This window comes from Hemibagrus wyckioides, linkage group LG23, assembly GCF_019097595.1.
Source record: "Hemibagrus wyckioides isolate EC202008001 linkage group LG23, SWU_Hwy_1.0, whole genome shotgun sequence".
Classification (NCBI taxonomy): Eukaryota; Metazoa; Chordata; class Actinopteri; order Siluriformes; family Bagridae; genus Hemibagrus; species Hemibagrus wyckioides.
In genome coordinates this window covers 9,922,037-9,940,241 of record NC_080732.1, presented here as the reverse complement: position 1 = coordinate 9,940,241, position 18,205 = coordinate 9,922,037, and the positions used below count along the sequence as shown (strand labels likewise).

Below are 18,205 nucleotides of genomic sequence, written 5' to 3'. Positions count from 1 at the left end.
TCATCTCCCTCCTTTATTCTGATGAGATTATACGCACTGCGTAGATCAAGCTTAGTGAAAAACCGCGCACCTTGTAGTTGTTCAAGAGCTGCAGGATCCAGGGGAAGTGGGTATGGATAAGGCACCGTGATCGCTTTCAATTCTCTGTAGTCTATGCATGGACTTAATCCTCCATCCTTTTTTTCCACAAAGAAAAACCCCGCAGTGGCAGGTGACGTTGAAGGGCGTATATAATCAGCCGCAAGAGCTTCCTTGATATATTCCTCCATGGCTTGCTTCTCCGGGATAGACAGGGGGTAAATACGGTTCTTAGGTGGCGTCGTGTTAAGCAGGAGCTCAATAGCACAATCCCATGGTTTATGGCGTGGTAGTCTCGCAGCTCTCTCCTTGCTGAACACATTAACGAAACTCTGTTATTCTTTGGGTAGCGGTACTCGGAGGGCTGATTCTGGGCTTTCCACTAACATGGAGAGACAAGGATGTGTTAACGGGTTATGAAAACAGTTCCTACGGCAAAACGGAGACCACTCTCTCAGTTCTCCATCCTTCCAGGAGATAACCGGATCATGAGTCTGGAGCCACGGAAGTCCTAAGACAACGGGGTTGGAAGGCAAAGAGAGGATAAAAAAGTGCAGTTTCTCTCGGTGAAAAAGTCCGATCTGTATGTTAACTTGGACAGTGTGGTGAGTGATAAGACCTTTCCCGATGGGCTGGTCATTAATTGCGGTGACTCTTAACGGTGGGGTACATGGAATCAGATTCACCACCGCCCCGGAGTCTATCAACACGGTGACAGAATAACGACAATCATTAAGTAGGAAGAAGGTAGAGAGAGAGACTTTGAAGGCAGGTTTCACAAATTCTACCTGACTTGGTTTCTGTGGGCATTGGAAGACTCAGTGACCCGGCTTTCCGCAGTAGAAACATAGCCGTAACTGGGTGCATCGTTCGAGCTCTCCGTCTGAGACACAAGATCTCCCGAGTTGCATGAGTTCCGTAATTTCTGCTCTAGGGCTGTTATATTCCAGGGGATGTCGGTGCTGACAGCGGAGATTATCCAGACATATGGCTGTGGTGATGTATTGAGACAGGGAGACATTGGTTCCAGCCTGACTGCGCTGCCAGGGTGCGGAACTTGATTGCGAAATCCACAGCTGTATTTGCACCTTGGCATAATTCGAGCAGCTGCACCGCCACGTCCTTTCCTCCAGCAGGGTATTCGAAGACCTCCTTGAGTAGGTTAGTGAAGTAGTCAGCAGAGGTCTTCACCCGAGGATCCGAGTCCCACACCGCTGAAGCCCAGTCTAATGCTTTACCCATCAACAGCGAAAGGATGAAGGCGCACTGGGTAGTTTTGTTGCCGTAGACCTCAGGCTGCTGTGCAAAAAGGTTGTCACACTGGCACAGAAAGCCACAGCAGTGGTCGGCAGCACCATCAAACTTCTCCAGAAGTCCCTCGAGTCGTGGGAAATCCCTGCGCGGTGCCGGTGCAGGTGCAGGATTCTGTAGCTGAGTGTTTCTGACTTGGAGCTCGGCTACTTGATCTTGATATGCACGAATCATGTGTCCTTGACGCACAATAGTGGCCTGTAGTTCCGCTGGATTCTCTGTAGGCGAAGTATCCTGTAAGGACACACTCACGGCGGGTTGATCTGAATCCATTTGTGGAACTTTATTCATAGACAGCAGGCAAATACTTGATATGTGCGGATCATGTGTCCTTGACGCACAATAGTGGCCTGTAGTTCCGCTGGATTCTCTGTAGGCGAAGTATCCTTTAAGGACGCACTCACGGCGGGTTGATCTGAATCCATTTGCAGAACTTTATTCATAGACAGCAGGCAATTACTCGAAAGCGATGTGGGAAGCAAAAGGGTCAAAAAGCCGGAAAACAAACACTTAGTAACCAAAACCGAATCACAAGATCAAAAGGCGTAGTCACAATAGAACAGGCAAGGATCATACACAGAATATCTAGGCAATCTTAGAAAACGCTCAGTAGTTTCTAGAGTGGTTGATACTTCGCGGTGAGTGGAGGCCTGAATGGCGTTTAAGTACCCTAGAAACCGGAAGTCCGTTCATGAATTCAAAACTCAGGCGAGGGCACCCTCTGATGTTCGGGATCTGCATGTTCCGTTACAAGAGTAGCCACTGCACAGCGAAACTGTGGATGATCTGCTGATAAAATTTTGGACTCAAACTTCTATTGTTTAACGTATAAGTGATTCCTCATTAGGCATAGCAAGACTTGCTGGATATCTATGGCATGTTTTTGGAGTGACTTAAAAATATAAGGAATGCACAGGAATATAAGGAATGTAACTCATTAAAACATATAGGCATCATTTATTGTGAGATTTTAATATGCCACTGTAAACAAGTAAAGAAATCTTTTTTTTGCAAGCACAACAGGCTAGCAAGTCAGATAGGCACAACATGACATCCACAGTGAACCACCTTGTTTCTGATAATGGTAACTATAAAAATGAAATGTATAATTTTGTAATATTTTGGTAGTTATGACTTTGAAGCTAGATGTTTGCAATATATGTGGAGTATCTGTAAGTAGATCATATCCTACCTTCTTTTGAGAATGTATTTTTTTTTTACTGTACCTTTCTGACCAGCAATACAAAATAGTCACTTTTTACTTCATCTTCAAAGCTACTTATGCTCTTCCAGTCATTGGGCAGTAATCACATGTTTTGTTGTGAGGAAACCAGCGTGAGAAACTGGGGGGTGGGGGAAGTATCTTTATCTGATTTATTATCACAAACTCAGAATCAATTTGGAACACTGATAATGTTACAAAATAAATTACTTCTACATATATTTCATTTAATCATGGTGTAAATAATGGGGGTGGGGGTTATAATTGCTAGTGCAGAATTGGTGGGTTACCTCCCCATCCCCCCAGAAACTATTCCCCTGAGTTCTGTATTTCTCTCTCTCTCCCTCTTTCTCTCTCCCTTTACCCCTCAGTCATTACTGCCATTGATCCTTGTTTTTTCTTTTCTTTTTAACTCCTTAATGTGCCACATTGAAACAAGATTTACATTTCTTTTCCATAGAGGTTTATGGAAAATTGCTTAGTTAAATAACAAAGGAGATAAAGGGTTTAATCAGCAGATGCACCCCTTTTAAGGGTCATCCTAGTCCATTTCACACAGAGCGTGAAGCAGGAATACACTCTGCGTGGCTACTCCATTGCAGAGCATTATGCACACAAATATACACTAGTAGCATCTACCAATAGTTTTTTTGGGAGGTGGGAGCACCCAGAGTCAACCCAATAGAGGTAATGTGAGACTTGTTTTTATAATATTATAAAAGTATTATAACAATAACAGCAACATCATTTATTTATTTATTTATTTATTTTTATGATTATTGTTGTCATTGTTATTGAATATAGCTACAAGCAGGGGCCAAGCACATTGCATTTTCTGTCCCCACCCCATTACAGAGAAGGAAGACCAGAAGCAACTGGTACCATCAGCATTTTCTCCAAAGGAGATGTATTAAATTGGAAGGCAAAATGTCACGCTGGTGCTGAGATATCTCACGTCTCACGTCTTGTTTTCAGTAGTTTACAGACTGATCACACAATGCTGTGATCCCAATTCCATGGTTAAGAGAAAAACTGTAGTAGAAGACTACCCGATTTGTGATTTGATGTTAAGCAGGTGTAAAAATTTTTAGCAATTATAAGAATTTGCAAATTATAAGGGCAAATAGAGATAAAAAATTAGGTAAAACATTGGTTGTACCAATTAGGGTGGTGGTAGCTCAGGTGGTTAAGGCTCTGGGTTGTTGATTGGGGTTCAAGCCACAGCACTGCTAAGCTGCCACTTTTGGGCCCATGAGCAAGGCGCCCAACCCCCAACCTAGGGATGCTGCATCATGGGTGACCTGCGCTCAGGCCCCAATCCTCCAAGGATGGGATATGCAGTAATGTATACAGTATGTGACAAATAAAGGCTACTTAATGTCTTGAAGACTGATAGTTAAAGGTCCTTGATCAAAATGCATCACAAGGGTTCTGTGATATGCTCTCAAATCTTATTGCAGATAACCTATGGCAGATTCACTATCAGATTCATTCACATGTTATGGACAATCTTCCCCATAATTCAAAAGTCAGTGCTGGAACATCAAATTCAGTCTCAGTACTGAATGCCAAAATTGATAATGGAAGGGAAAATGGAAAATTCAATATGGCAAATATATTATACTGTGTTTCAAAAACATTGTATTGTGATATTATTGTATATATAAACTATATTGCCAAAAGTTTTGGGACACCCCTCCAAATTATTGAATTCGGGTGTTGTTTTTTAGGGGTTGGGCTTACCCCCTTAGTTCCAGTGAAAGGAACTTTTAATGCTTCAGCATACCAAGACCTTTTGGACAATTTCATGCTCCCAATTTTGTGGGAACAGTTTGGGGATGGCCCCTTTCTGCTCCAACATGACTGCACACCAGTGCATAAAGCAAGGTCTATAAAGACATGGATGAGCGAGTTTGGTGTGGAGGAACTTCCTGAGACCTGATCTCAACATGACAGAACATCTTTGGGATAGCTAAATATTAAAACTATGAATGTGATTGGCTTATGGCCTCTGTGTTTTTGAATTAACCTTATGGCTTCTATGTTTTTGATGTAGTAAAACAGTAAAACTCCTTTTGTACATTAGCACAACAATACCTGCTTAAATTTACAGCCTGAAACAATTATTTGAATCTGTCCTTTTTGGAATCTATATGATGAACGTTTTTTTTCTTATACAACCTTTATATTATAGAAGTAGATCATGACTCAAACACAGGTGTGCAGGACACACATGCTGATTGAAATTGTGAAAAGAATTTGGTTCAGAATTTTACATGGCTGTCTGTTTTAGAATCACACTAAGAAATGTTTAATTAGTTGAGAAATAAACTTGTAAAAGAATGATTAAAAAGCTCAGTGCAGTCTCAGGTGCAGTCTGCACTAGATTTGACTGTCAGTCATCAGATCACATTTGACTTTTGACCAGCAGGTTACTGGTGTTAATCAATTTGCATAAAATGTCCCTAAAGCTTGGTTTACACATGCATATGATAGCTTTATATACAAAAAGGTAGTTATCAGGTGTGCTAAACTCAAATTTTGTCCTGCTAATTAAAAATATGTCCATAGACTCCCACCTCTCTTTCCTGGTGAGGAACACACACACAAACAAATACGAGGCTCAACAAGTTTCAAAGGTCTATGATTTTCTGAGTATTCAGTTTTTGGTATGCTATATTTCATCTCTAAATATATTAATTTAAAAAATTGACCAAGTAAAAACAGAAAAGATTTCATCACTGTATGACCAACAGGGGGTAAATGCATTTTTAAAAATTATTGTTAAAGATTTGAGTGGCGGTCAGAGAGTGTCTTTCGACTATATATTGCATAGTTTGTAGAAATTTGACTTTGCATTCAGAAGATATGACTCTTAGTAAACACATGCAATGGCTTAAAATATCATTGACCTGTAATGGGCAAATGTTCTTGCCAAAAAAAGATTTTTTTGCATATGAATTTTAATGAACAATCCAGAGGTGATGGTGGCAAGTGAGTTCACTTTGTTGAAGTTCACTGATGAAGACTTGCATATAAAACTTCTTGGGGCATTTGCAATCCAAAAACTATACTGAAATCATTGCAGTTGTAGTTCTAAGCAGTTGTAGTTCTAAGCAAAGCTGTCCACTTGTCCAAAGGCAAATTCTTTTATTATACTGCCCCCTTCTGTTGGGAGTTCATTTAATTTGCCTGAATGATAAACCTTAAAGGTGTTATTAATTGATTGATTGATTGATTAAATGGTGGCCATTTTGTTTACAAATGAACATTATTGAAGATCACACTCGGCTGAGTAGTTTGACACCAAAATTGTGAAGCTAGGTCTAAAATCCTGGAACAAGTTCACAAAAGTAGGTTTTGCATATTAAACAATTTATTAAAAGAATTGAGATGGCAGAAAGGGTGTGTGAGAATGTTTTTTTTATATAGTCATCATCAAGCATCCATTTGCAGATTAACATAGAAATGCAGTACATTAATTTTCAGCATTACCCGACATAGCTTTCTTTAGAAAAAAATCTGACCTGTTATGCATAACCATATCGCAAACTTTGGATGTGACCTCAGAATCTTGTCCTGTTTAGGTGTTTGAAAATTCTGGTGGAAATCCATACAAAAATTCATTATTCATGATCAAGTTCATTGGAATTGTGGTGGCCATATTGTTTATAAATGTCAATGTATTTTTGAGTGTCATACTCTGCTGAATAGTTTGACACCAAAATTTTGAAGACAGGACAATAATTCTAGGACAGGTTCTCAAATCAAAGATTTGTATATTATTATGTGGGTCAAACAAAATGGTTCTTGAGGCTTTTTTAATTGGCAGAGCAGAAGGGAAAAAATAGTAAAAAGAATATTCACCATAGAACTTATAGCATTTAAGATACAGGCCAAATAAAAAAAATACTTGCTATAGCACAATCATTAGAAATCATCAGAAAAAAAACAATTTTGTGTGTGTGTATTTTAGTTTTATGGTTCATAAGATATGGACCAGAAAATATAAGCCTTTGCTATTGCACCACCATCAGTCCTATGTAGATCTTTTCATGTGCTTGTGTAGTGGGTGTCATACTGCATCTTTCCTCAAAATGGTGTTTCTATGACTTAAGGTCTTTGTACATTTTCATTTACATTTCCTCTCCATACTGTTTTAGCAGAGACAATCATATACCAATAATCAGAATAAGCAGTGATTATCAGGGTCCAAGACACCGAGGAAGACCCAGGACATTGACTATGTCTCTCGGCTGACCTGGAAACGCCTCGGAATCCCCCCGGAAAAGCTGGAGGAAGTGTCTAGGGAGAGGAAAGTCTGGGCATCTCTGCTTAGACTGCTGCCCCTGTGACCCAGCTGTAGATAAACAAAATACGATGAATGAATGAATGAATGAATCCATACAACCAATCCTCAGTTATAGTTGATTTATCATGTCAAGTCACACACCACTTTGATTGACTGGCATGTGAAGGTAATGTTGTTTGCAACTCAGCCCATGTGGCAGAGTGCATTACAACATCATCTAGGTAGTCAGCTGAGTATTGGCAATGACGCCTTAGCATGATATCCAAGAGTCTGTGAAAGGTCACTGGCTGTGCTGTAGGCAGTGTTTTCATGAGTGTTGGTGCCATAGACACCTGGTGAGATCCAGAATAGAGATAAAGTAGGTTTCCAGCTGCTCTACCAGTCCTTCCACACAGGTGGAACAGGCTATTACAATGACGATGGGGCTGTACCAAGGGCTGGCAGATGGTTCAATTATTCCATCCCTCTGCATGTAGTTGACTTCCTTCCAGTGGGCAAGGAACCTGCAGGCGGCATTTGGGACAAGAATTAGCCCCTGATCGCCTGGCTGGAACTCTTGTGGTTGTGCCAGTCAATTGTAAACCTGTTTCTGGTCTCTTTGTGCTGCCTCCCTATGTTCCCAGATGATTGAGGTCACCATCTAAAGAGGAGCTCAAGTGGCATGAAACCAATGAATGCTTGTGGAGTCTCTTGGACAGTGAAGATATTGTACCAGAGGAGGAGATCAAAATTCCTCCCTTCATTACCCAATTCAGCATTTGTTGAGTCCAGTTGTACAGCTTGTCTGTCTGGAGGACACCCTCAGGTGCTTCATCTGCAACAGACAGCATAGATCAGCCATTTCAGGCCAGGAGAATTGATCCCACAACTTCTCAGTTGTGTTGCTGTGCCCCAAGTGGATGTGGGGCAGGTGGATGAGGGGTGCATCATGGAAATAGGACTAGAAGGAAGTCGCATAACTGTCCATGTTGATCAGTATGGAGGGAGACGAGCCCTGGCGTTCTCCAAAGGTTTGGTGTTGGCCAGGGTAGCCTTCTTGTTGTTCCACCCTGCCCATTTCAAGGGTAGTCAACGCACATTCCAGTGCATCTCTCTTGGTTTGCACTCCTCTGGAGGCTGAGCCCAGAGGAAATGGCCCATCATGACCTTCTTTATCACTTCAGTGACTGTGTTTCTGTCAGGCTGGAGCAGTAACATGTCCATCTGGCTGTGGGGGCTCGTTCCTGGATGGTAGCTCCAGTGAGGAAATTTGGCCATGGCATTGTGGGACAGGTTCTGCACCAGGATCTCATTTTTGATTGTTTCATAATTGGCTGCCTCCTCTGTGCTAAACACAGGGTAAGCTAACTGAACCTCCCCTGAGAGAAAGGGGTCAAGGATGCAGGCCCACATATCCAGGTACCATTTCTCTCTTGTGGCTACCCTTAGAAGAGGCGCTGGCATTACGGCAGGGGTCGGGGGAGTGCAGCAGCTAGTAAAAGCTTCTTCAGTGCCACTAACTCCTCCATGATGACGTGGAGGCTTTGGGTGAGTCTCTGGGTCACTGACTCCAGCTAGTGGCTGGCCTCAAGGAAATGCTTGACCATTTGCCCCATCTTCAGTGTGTTGAGAGGTCTTTGCTCTTGCCTGCATCTGCCAACACTGTAGCACTCAATATGCAATGGCTGAACACAAACAAGCAGAAAACGGGTGGTAGGTGAAAAAAGTGGTCTTTTATTATTTTCAAAGCGAAGGTTGAAGAAGTGCAGAGAGGCATTGTCATCGGGCAAGGTGTGGTGGCCTTCTGATGTGAGAAGAGCAGCAGTGAGGCAGGAACCAGAGAGAGTAACTCAGGTGCAACGGATTCTGGTAGCATCGTCTTCACTGTCTTCTTCAAGAAAGAGAGATCACACACAACCAGGAATGTTTTAGTTTGTCTGAGAGCTGCACCCATTTCTACTCTGCTATAGACATAAGTGCAATACACTCTCCATGGAAGAACTTTCATTTGACATCTATGAGAATGAAATCTGAAGAGGTCAAAATATGGAAAGAAATTATGGAATTGATTTCAATCTCTTCAGAGTAATATAAATTAAGTCAGAAGATACTGACCAAAAACTTTAATTAAAAAAAATTAAAAAGTGTTCCTTCTTATTGGTAGAATTTCTCTGCTACCACCCATATAGCAGACGGGTCTGGGCCAGATCTGGCATTAAGCCGACACTGCTGGCTGGGTTCTGGCATGGCAAGTGGTATGTCAACCAGATGCGGACCAGGTCTGGCAGTGATGGCACTGTTTATATGATGGCATGCCAGATGTGGCCCAGTTATGGTTTGGTTTATGTGGTGTGGCCCATTGCTGGGCCTGTGCTGGCCCACCTCTGGCAAACCAGACATGGGCCACCAAAGGGCCATCATTCTTTGTGGTATGAGGGTCGAGTGTAAGTGCATTGTGTGGGCCAGATCTGGGCCAGACCTATTTTGCTATCTGGGCAGGAAGGCCAAACCATGACAAAGCTTTTAAAATTGAGCAGATGACAGGGCAAACATTGCATCCTTAAAAAAACATCTTATGACTACCATCTGCACAGACCAACCCTGGGTTTTACCTGTGATAAATGCATTATTTTATAGTCAGTGATGCAATAAATGCATTATTTTATAGGAAGAGGTGCTTAATGTTAAGGTTGATTGATTTGTACTGATGGAGTGTCTAGAGTGAAACATTCTAATTCTTCTGGGCTGTAATGCTTTCTTTTATCCAACCTGGATAAGACACAAAATGTTTATAATCTGAGTAGAATAAGAATTTTCTTTTGTCATTCTCCTTCCAAAACAAGCAAATAATTTTAAAGTGGCCTGCTAGTTTGGGGATGTAGATGGAGATTTGTGTTTATACTGTAATAGCCTTAGTTCATTGAAGGTTTCTTTTGTCCCAGCCACAGGGGTTATTGATTCCAAGCTTGTGTTAAAGCTGCTATTGCAGGTATTGATTTTGTAGCAAAGTGTCATGATATCAGATAATAAATGTTAGGTTAGGTTAGGTATTGCAGCCATTGGATTTAAACCGAAATTGTAATTAATCATGGAAGTGTGTGTGTGTGTGTGTGTGCAAACTTATTTTTTTATTTACTGGCATAATATGAGTAGGTGTTAACATTTTGTAGACCTGTCCACTAATATAAATTAATGTGGTGGAATATGTACATGCATACACACACACACATACACACACACACACAAACCAGTTTGAAAAAAAAAAATACATTGCAGAAGAATCAAATGGATGTGGGTGTATAGTTAGGTAATTTATTTTGACACACGCAATTTTCATATTTTTGGCTCTGTATGCCACCAGAATAGATTTAAAATTAAACATTAGAGTTGAAATTGAAATGCAGACTTTCATATTTAATTCACCTAATTAACAAAATATTATATGAAACATTTTGAAATTGCAACCTTGTTTATACACAGCCCCCCTTTTTTCAGGGACTCAAACGGAATAGGACAAATTAATATAATCATAATTAAAATGTTAATTTTTAATATTTTAAAGAGAATTATCTTTACAGGTAATGACTGGCTGAAATCTGGAACCCATGGACATAACCATAGACTGCTTTGCCAGGCCTTTACTGCAGCTGTCTTCAGTTGTTGTTTGTTCTTGCATACCTGAGAGGTTGAGATCAGGTGACTGACTCTTAACTTTACTTAACTTTTAACTTTAAAAAACTCCTAGGTTGCTTTTGTAGTATGTTTTGAGTTATGGTCCATCTGTACTATAAAGCACCGTCTGAATAGCATTGCTGCATTTAGCTCAATCTGTGAAGACAGTATATAACTATACAATTCATAATTCACCTGGCTGCTTCAGTCTTCAGTCATATCATCAATAAACACCAGTTACCCAATGCTACTGGAAGCCATACATGTCTATGCCATCACTCTGCCTCCATCATGGTTTCAATACGATGTTGTGAGCTTTGGATTATGAGCTTTTCCAAGTTTTCTCCATACTTTTTTTGTAATGAATGATATATTTTTGTGAAATGGATGGAGTGGGCAGGCTTGGGAGTATTTACGTTACATTTACATTTCTGGCATTTGGCAGACACCCTTATCTAAAGCAACTTACATTTTTATCTGATTTTATACAACTGAGCAATTGAGGGCAGCTAAGGGCAGTTAAGGAACAGTTAAGGGCCTTGGTCAGGGACCCAGCAGAGGCAGCTTGGTGAACCTGGGATTTAAACTCACATCCTTCCGCTCAGTAGTACAATGAATAAACTACTAAGCTACCGCATCCTTCTAAGTTACCACATCCTTCAAGATGCTTCATAGGACAAATATTTTACCCACTAGCTGTTCTCACTTATTGTTTTTGTAAGTCTTTGTGCTCTAGTGTCCTCCCTTTTACAGAAACCTTTGTATCTAACAGCTGTCATTATTTTGAGCCCTTGATGGATATTTATTTTAAATTGTTTTTTGGCAGTTGTAACATCTGTTCTATTTCACCACACCTAACTGCCATGGGCAGCATCTCCAGCATATCCAGCATTTGGATACCTTCTCGTCTGGGTGCAAACACATGTTAAGACTTTTACCACAAAGTCTCACTAATGCTGAGTTCATTTGGCAATTCAAAATCCTGCTGTGTGAAATGAGTTCTGACTGAAAAATACATCAAAGATGACCTAAAGCCAATGAGAGCGCAAGATACAGGGCAGCGGGAAGTTCGAGGAGGAGTTATGCGTTTGGTTATGCCATACAGTATTGTCTGTGATTTTTTCTATTGTGAAGTCATGCAGTGCATAACCTCCTGTCACTGATCCATCGTGCAATGTGAACACAGCAGCAACTGAATGCCAGAGATAGTCATGCAGTGTGAAAACAATGGTGATCCAACAATATTGAAAATCGTGCAGTGTGAAATCGGCATAAGTGATAACCATTATTTCAGTAAAACATAAACATCCCTTGATACTTTAGAAAGTGTGCCTACAAATCTGTAAAACAAACCTATCAGACTCACAGACTTAAGAAAACATTGCAAGGCATTGTGAGAGTGATGAGAAAATTCCTGGTCATCATCATCTGATTAAGATGCTGCCATGATAGCTGGCTTTGATCTTTTAAAAAGTCTGAAAGTGAGGGAAACATTTGGAATTTAAGCTTACTCCTTCCCTCTAGCTATAAGATTTGTTTGCACAGATGGTGACAGATAGTGTCACCATTCATTTCCTCCTCCACTTCCAGCTACATTCTTAGGTGAAGTAACTCCAGGAACAAAAAACAGTAGTGAATTCCAAGCTTTTCACTGTTTAGTGCATGAACATATATGCATGAAACTAAAATTTTTGTGCTTGAAAATAGCAATTTTAAAATGCTAATTCCTTTTCCTCACTGTGTTTTTGAATCCAGGCCTCCAGTACTGGCAGGTAGCCCTGCATTTTCTGATATCTCCGTCATCAGATTCCCACCTCACCGGAATTCTTCAGGCATTGGTGTGGATTCACCTTTTAGCCCCCCACACCCATACATCAACCCCTACATGGACTATATCCGCTCCATTCACAGCAGCCCTTCTCTTTCTATGATCTCTGCAGCCAGGGGACTCAGCCCTGCAGATGGTAAGAACGTAGGACCCATTATGGGTCACTGACATTCCTTTTATTAGGAGTTACAAAGCAGAGCATTTTCTAAAGTTTTCATGCACAAAATCCTGCTAACGCGTTGTTCACTGGTTTGAGGAAGCCTAGTAGTGCTGTCACCACTCTGCCTTTGCACCACAATTTTTTTGATTGCTAACGTGCATTGTTTAAAACTGAATTTTCAGTGTCAAACCTTCACACAGTCACCTTTGCAGACCAAACTGTGAATCATTTCCCCTGCTTTCACACAAAATGAATTGACCACATCTTCCAAAATACATGAACTGCAAAATGCTGTATATCTACACAACATTTTTCAAATGCTAACACACTTTCAAAACTGTTAAAAGCACATTAAAACAGAATGATGGCAAATTTTGTGCAGTTTGGAAGTAACCATAATGAAACATATAGAAAATCTAAGCAGAATATTTACAATGAAATGAAATAATAATTCCATATTCAGCAAACTGCAGTTTTAGCTAAAAGCCTACTCAGGTGTCCTGTTTTTAGTCCTGTTTCCATATATTCACAAAAGGGACCAACTTCAAAATGATTTTGTTTGGAAAGATGAATCGAAGAAGACATAGGGATAATGTTATATTTCAATAAAGTTTTCTTTTTAAGTATATATACTTTAGCACAGTCAATAAAGTTAAAATGTGTTATTTCTATTCTGTAATAAAATACTGATTTATGTGAAAAATATTATTCAAACTTCAAAAATCTCAAAGGTTCAGCATTTATGTAATACTCCCTGTTATTAGTGTTTTTTAGGTCAGTGTATTATGAGTGGCAGTGTGTTTTGGTGGTTTGATCAAGTTTAGGAGATGAGATTAACTGTTTGGCCAGGATTCATATTTGTAATACAGACCAAAGAGTTTTGAAAAAGTGTTTTCAGAATAAGCACACCGACCAATGCATGTTAGCAACTGAAAAAAAACCCTGTAATTATACACGAAACACAAAAGCAACAGAAAATAGCAAAAACACAACACATAGTTTCACGTTTCACACATAGCACCCTCAAGGTTATGTACTTTGTGTCTTTAGTAAATAGTTTCACCTGAAAAAGTAAATGCACTCTACTTTCAAAAATTGTTTTAAGGTAAATAACTGACTGATTACTCATTAGTTATAATAATTTTGTAGAGGCTCAAGCCCAAATTGTAGTGCTTATCTTGGCACTTTTATTTTATTATTTTTACAGGACTAACAAAGTGTCCCTTAATAATGACAAAATATCATATTAGACTTGGAAATTATGTAGTACATCATTATATAACAATATTCTCTCTAATCCCAGTATATGTGATTGTTCTATTATGAGGAAAGGGTCTGTAGCTGGGTCATTTTCTTTGATCCCCTTCTTGTGTTATTGTCTCTGCAGAAAGAACAAGTGAGTGTACTGATTATGTTCAGAGTTAAAGGGGGATGTCCAAGCCCAGGGTTTGGGGCAAAGGGCACAGTAAGAGAGGTCAATCAGCATGGGCTTGAAGCTTCAGGCCTATAGGGAGCTGTTTAGGTCCATTGCACAGAACCAGACTGGAAAATCAATTACAGGCTTGGCAGGACCCAGTGTGTTGGCCTTTTGGCCTACTGCACAGTCAGGGGGCTTTAATTGAAGTCTTGAGTTCAATTACTGAAAGAGGCCAATTGAAGACTCCTTCCAGTGGCTACAGATAATTGCTACTGGATCAAAACATGTTTCTATCCCACCAAAGCTAACAGTGTACCAGATATACAAAGTGTATTTCACTTTGTGCATTATTATGATGTTTGTCTCAGCATACCTAAGGTCAGTAGACAATGACTCCTCTGGGTTCTCCATTTTCCTCCAACTGTATAAGAACTTGCAGGTAGGTGAATTATCTATGATAAATTATCCCTAGGTATGAATGAGTGGATGAATCACAGGCAGTTGTTTTAAGGCTACAGAGGAAGCCAGACTTGCCATACAATATCATTAAAATGCAGCAATGAAATGTTTCACAGCAAGCCACTAAGAAACCATGAGAGCAACCATACAAAAAGGGAGCCTATCTTCATCAGGGTAATACCAGTGCAACTGTAATCATGTCCTTACTATAACTGTACACTATACTGTCAAGTGCAATTGTTGAACCAGAAGCTTTGAGCAAACTTATAAGTATGAGCATCAGCGTAATTTCTGAATTAAGTCTAGTTCCAATGTAAATTCATTCCTGCCAAAGCCATCATATATTCAGTGACGGAGATCAGAGTGCAAAACATCCAGTCATCCCAGTTCACCAAAACATTCTATGCCCATGAACACTCAAGATCTGCTCTTTTACCTAAGAACATACTATTTATAAAAGGCTTGACTAAACAAATGTGTTTTTCAGCCTGGTCTTAAAAAGTAAATGGAAGGCTATGAGTAAATTGTGGCCATAAAGGGATGCACATGGTCAACAACAATACTCAAATCAGCTATGGCATTCAGGTGATGAATAATTGGTTTAAACAGCCCAATGAGTGCCAAGAAGACATTCCTCATACCATTAAGCCTCCACCAGCCTGGACTGTTGCCACAAGGCAGGTTGGATCCAAGGATTCATGCTGTTGGCACCAAATTCTGACCTTACCATCGGTGTGCTTCATCAGAAATCAAGATTCATCAGATCAGGCTATGTTTTTCCAGTCGTCATCTGTCCAGTTTTGGTGATCTTGTGCCCACTGCAGACTCAGCTTTCTGTTCATAGCTGACAGAAATGGAACCTGACACGGTCAACTTACTCTAGCCTTTCTGTCAGCTTGAACTAGTTTGGTCATTCTTCTTTGGCCTCTTTCATCAACAATGTGTTTCTGGTGTTTTTATCTGCAGAACTGCCACTTACTAAATGATTTTCTTTATTTAAAAATTCTTTGTAAACCTTAGAGTCCACTGTTTGTAAAAAAAATCCCACCAACAATCATCCAAATTCACTAAGATCCTATTTCCCCCCCATTCTGATATGAAGATCATTCAAAGCTGCTGGCCTGTATCTGCATGGTTTAATTCATTGCACTGCTCCCAGATGATTGGCTGATTAGATAATTGAGTAGTGTATATATAAATATAATATCTAGTTCAGCCATGGAACTCCTTGTGCTGATTGGTTCTCTAGATGCTGTTACCTTTTGTAGACCTTTATTATCCCAAATAATCTAGCAGGTAAACTTGTTGCTCACAGAATTCAATGTGGCTTCAGCACATACAGAGACACTACCTGTGAGGTCATCTTGGAGAGGACACCAGAGTTTATCACATACCTAGCCATCACCTCAGACCTGGCCCTAAACCTTTGCATCAAATGCATGCTCAAATGCAGATCCTCTTTGCTGTTTTGTTTGCACAGTTCCCCTAGAACTGTTTGTCCCCTCAAAGCATCTTCTTTCTTTCATCTTCTTTTAGCCATTCTAAACATGAATAAACACCTTTATAAAAATATTAATCTTTTTTATATCTATATCCATATCAGGTATCCAGTTTCACCTCTGATGCTGTTATCCCTGCACACCTAGACTGTTCAAACACTCCATCCACCCACTCCTGAACATTATTTCAAAGTCTTCCCCTCCAAACGTTTACCTTGAACATAAACATTTACCTCTTATCTTACTACTTTTACACAACTGCTGCACAGTTTCAGTCCAGGTCTACCAATTGCTAACAAAAGCCTGTATCTGTTCAGTGTTTAATTTCAATGTAAATAAATAAATAAGTAAATGAATGAATACATGAATAAGTAAGTAAGTAAAAAAATAAATAAATAAATATTTGGGGAGAAAAGGAAAAAACAAACAAATGGTGCATCACCACTCATATAGCCTCTAAGTCACAGTAAAATAAAGTTTGACATAGTACTTGACAAGTAACATAACACTATATGTAAATCTTTATCATCCAGTTCCTGAGAGATTTTCCTCCTTGCCCTCCTCCTTCCCAGCACCACCTGATCTGCAACAGAATGGGATGTAGCAACAGCACCATGTCCCTAAATTGTCACACACACACACACACACACAACCACAAGCACACACACACAAACACACATACACACTCTCAAACACCATGCACCCACACAAACACACACGCACACAGCTCTGTAAAAAGTTAAGAGACTGCTCTAATTTTCTTTTAAAATCAGCATCTCTACAATTTACGGCAGCCATTCCATTCATGTCTGTTGAATTTCAAAACTGGCATACCTCATTCTGCCTACTGAAGTACTGATTAGGTGATCACCTGAACCAAATCTTATTTAATGAGGACAAATATAAAAACCACTATCCTCTTCCAGTGGACCAGCTGGATGGCAAAACTGGTGCTAGTAGGTACATCAAAAGTAATTGGAGTCAAATAATAACTATTGACCATGCCGAAATGCTTTAATGGCAGAAAGATACAGTGAGTGCTTCTGTCCTTAAACTTTCAAAGACAGCGGTTCATAATAATGAAATCAAGTTGCATTCAACAAAGCTACAGACTGGCTGAGGGAAAATCCGACTCTTCACTGGGCAGAATGGGCCTGAAACTCATTTGAATGTCACTCAACAACCAAAGGATGACACCAGGTGACCTACAAAAAAAATGGCAAAAGGCAGCTGGGGTGAAGTGCATGGTGAGGATGGTTTGAAACAGTCTCCTAGAGGCAGGGCTGAAGTCATCGAGTCAAAAGCCCTTTATCAATGAGAAACAAAGAAGAGCCAGACTGAGTTAGACAGAAACCTCGAGAGACATATCTGGGGGTGCTTCAGCAAGGCTGGAATCAGGCATAAGGTTGTCCTAGAAGAAAACTCGCTTCCTTTTGCTTTGACAGTATTTCCTAACTTGCTTTCTTTGCATTATTTGAGGATTGATAACATCTTTTTTGGTGAATTTGATTTTCTGCAAATAAATTCTGACAATATGGTTATTTGGGAGAAATTGACACTTATTGACACCCTCCATGGGTAAGCCACAGAAAATCACTGCAGAAAGGGCTGGCTGTTCACAGAGTGCTGTATCAAAGCAAATTCATGAAAAGTTGACTGGAAGGGCAAAGTGTGGTAGGAAAAGGTTCACAAGCAACAGGGACTCAGTGATCCAAAGTCCTCTTTTCAGATGAAAGTAAATTTTGCATTTCATTTGGAAATCAAGATCCCAGACTCAGGCACAGAATCCAAGCTGCTTGAAGTCCAGTTTGAAGTGTCCACAGTCAGTGATGATTTGGGGTGCCATGTCATCTGCTGGTGTTGATCCACAGTGTTTTATTAAGTCCAAAGTCGATGCAGCCATCTACCAAGAGATTTAAGAGCACTTCATGCTTGCATCTGCTGACAAGCTTTATGGAGATGCTGATTTCCTTTTCCAGAAGGACTTGGCCTCTGCCCACAGTGCCAAAACTACTCTGAACTAAAAAATCTATGGGGTATTCTCAAGAGGAAGATGAGACACCAGACCCTGCAAATACAGATGAGCTGAAGGCCAATATCAAAGTAACCTGGGCTTCCATTACACTGTGCCACAGGCTGATTGCCTCCATGCCATGCTGCAGTGATGCAGTAATTTGTGGAAATGGAGCCCCAACAAAATATTAAGTGCATAAATGAACATACTTTTCTGTATTATAAATCATTTCTGTGGTTATCATAGAAAATATT

At 40.1% G+C, this 18,205-nt stretch overlaps 1 protein-coding gene across 4 annotated transcripts in view; it reads left to right on the top strand.

Annotated features, from left to right (window-relative positions):
- Positions 1-18,205, top strand: part of gli3 (GLI family zinc finger 3) — a 145,276-nt gene that overhangs the window by 81,315 nt on the left and 45,756 nt on the right. For 3 of the 4 annotated variants that reach the window (XM_058376353.1, XM_058376352.1, XM_058376354.1), the window contains one exon: positions 12,330-12,538. In XM_058376353.1, the coding sequence (XP_058232336.1) occupies positions 12,330-12,538 (209 nt within the window). Of the gene's footprint in view, positions 1-10,495; positions 10,599-12,329; positions 12,539-18,205 lie in introns of those variants that run through there. The other variant, XM_058376355.1, reaches the window with a different exon arrangement.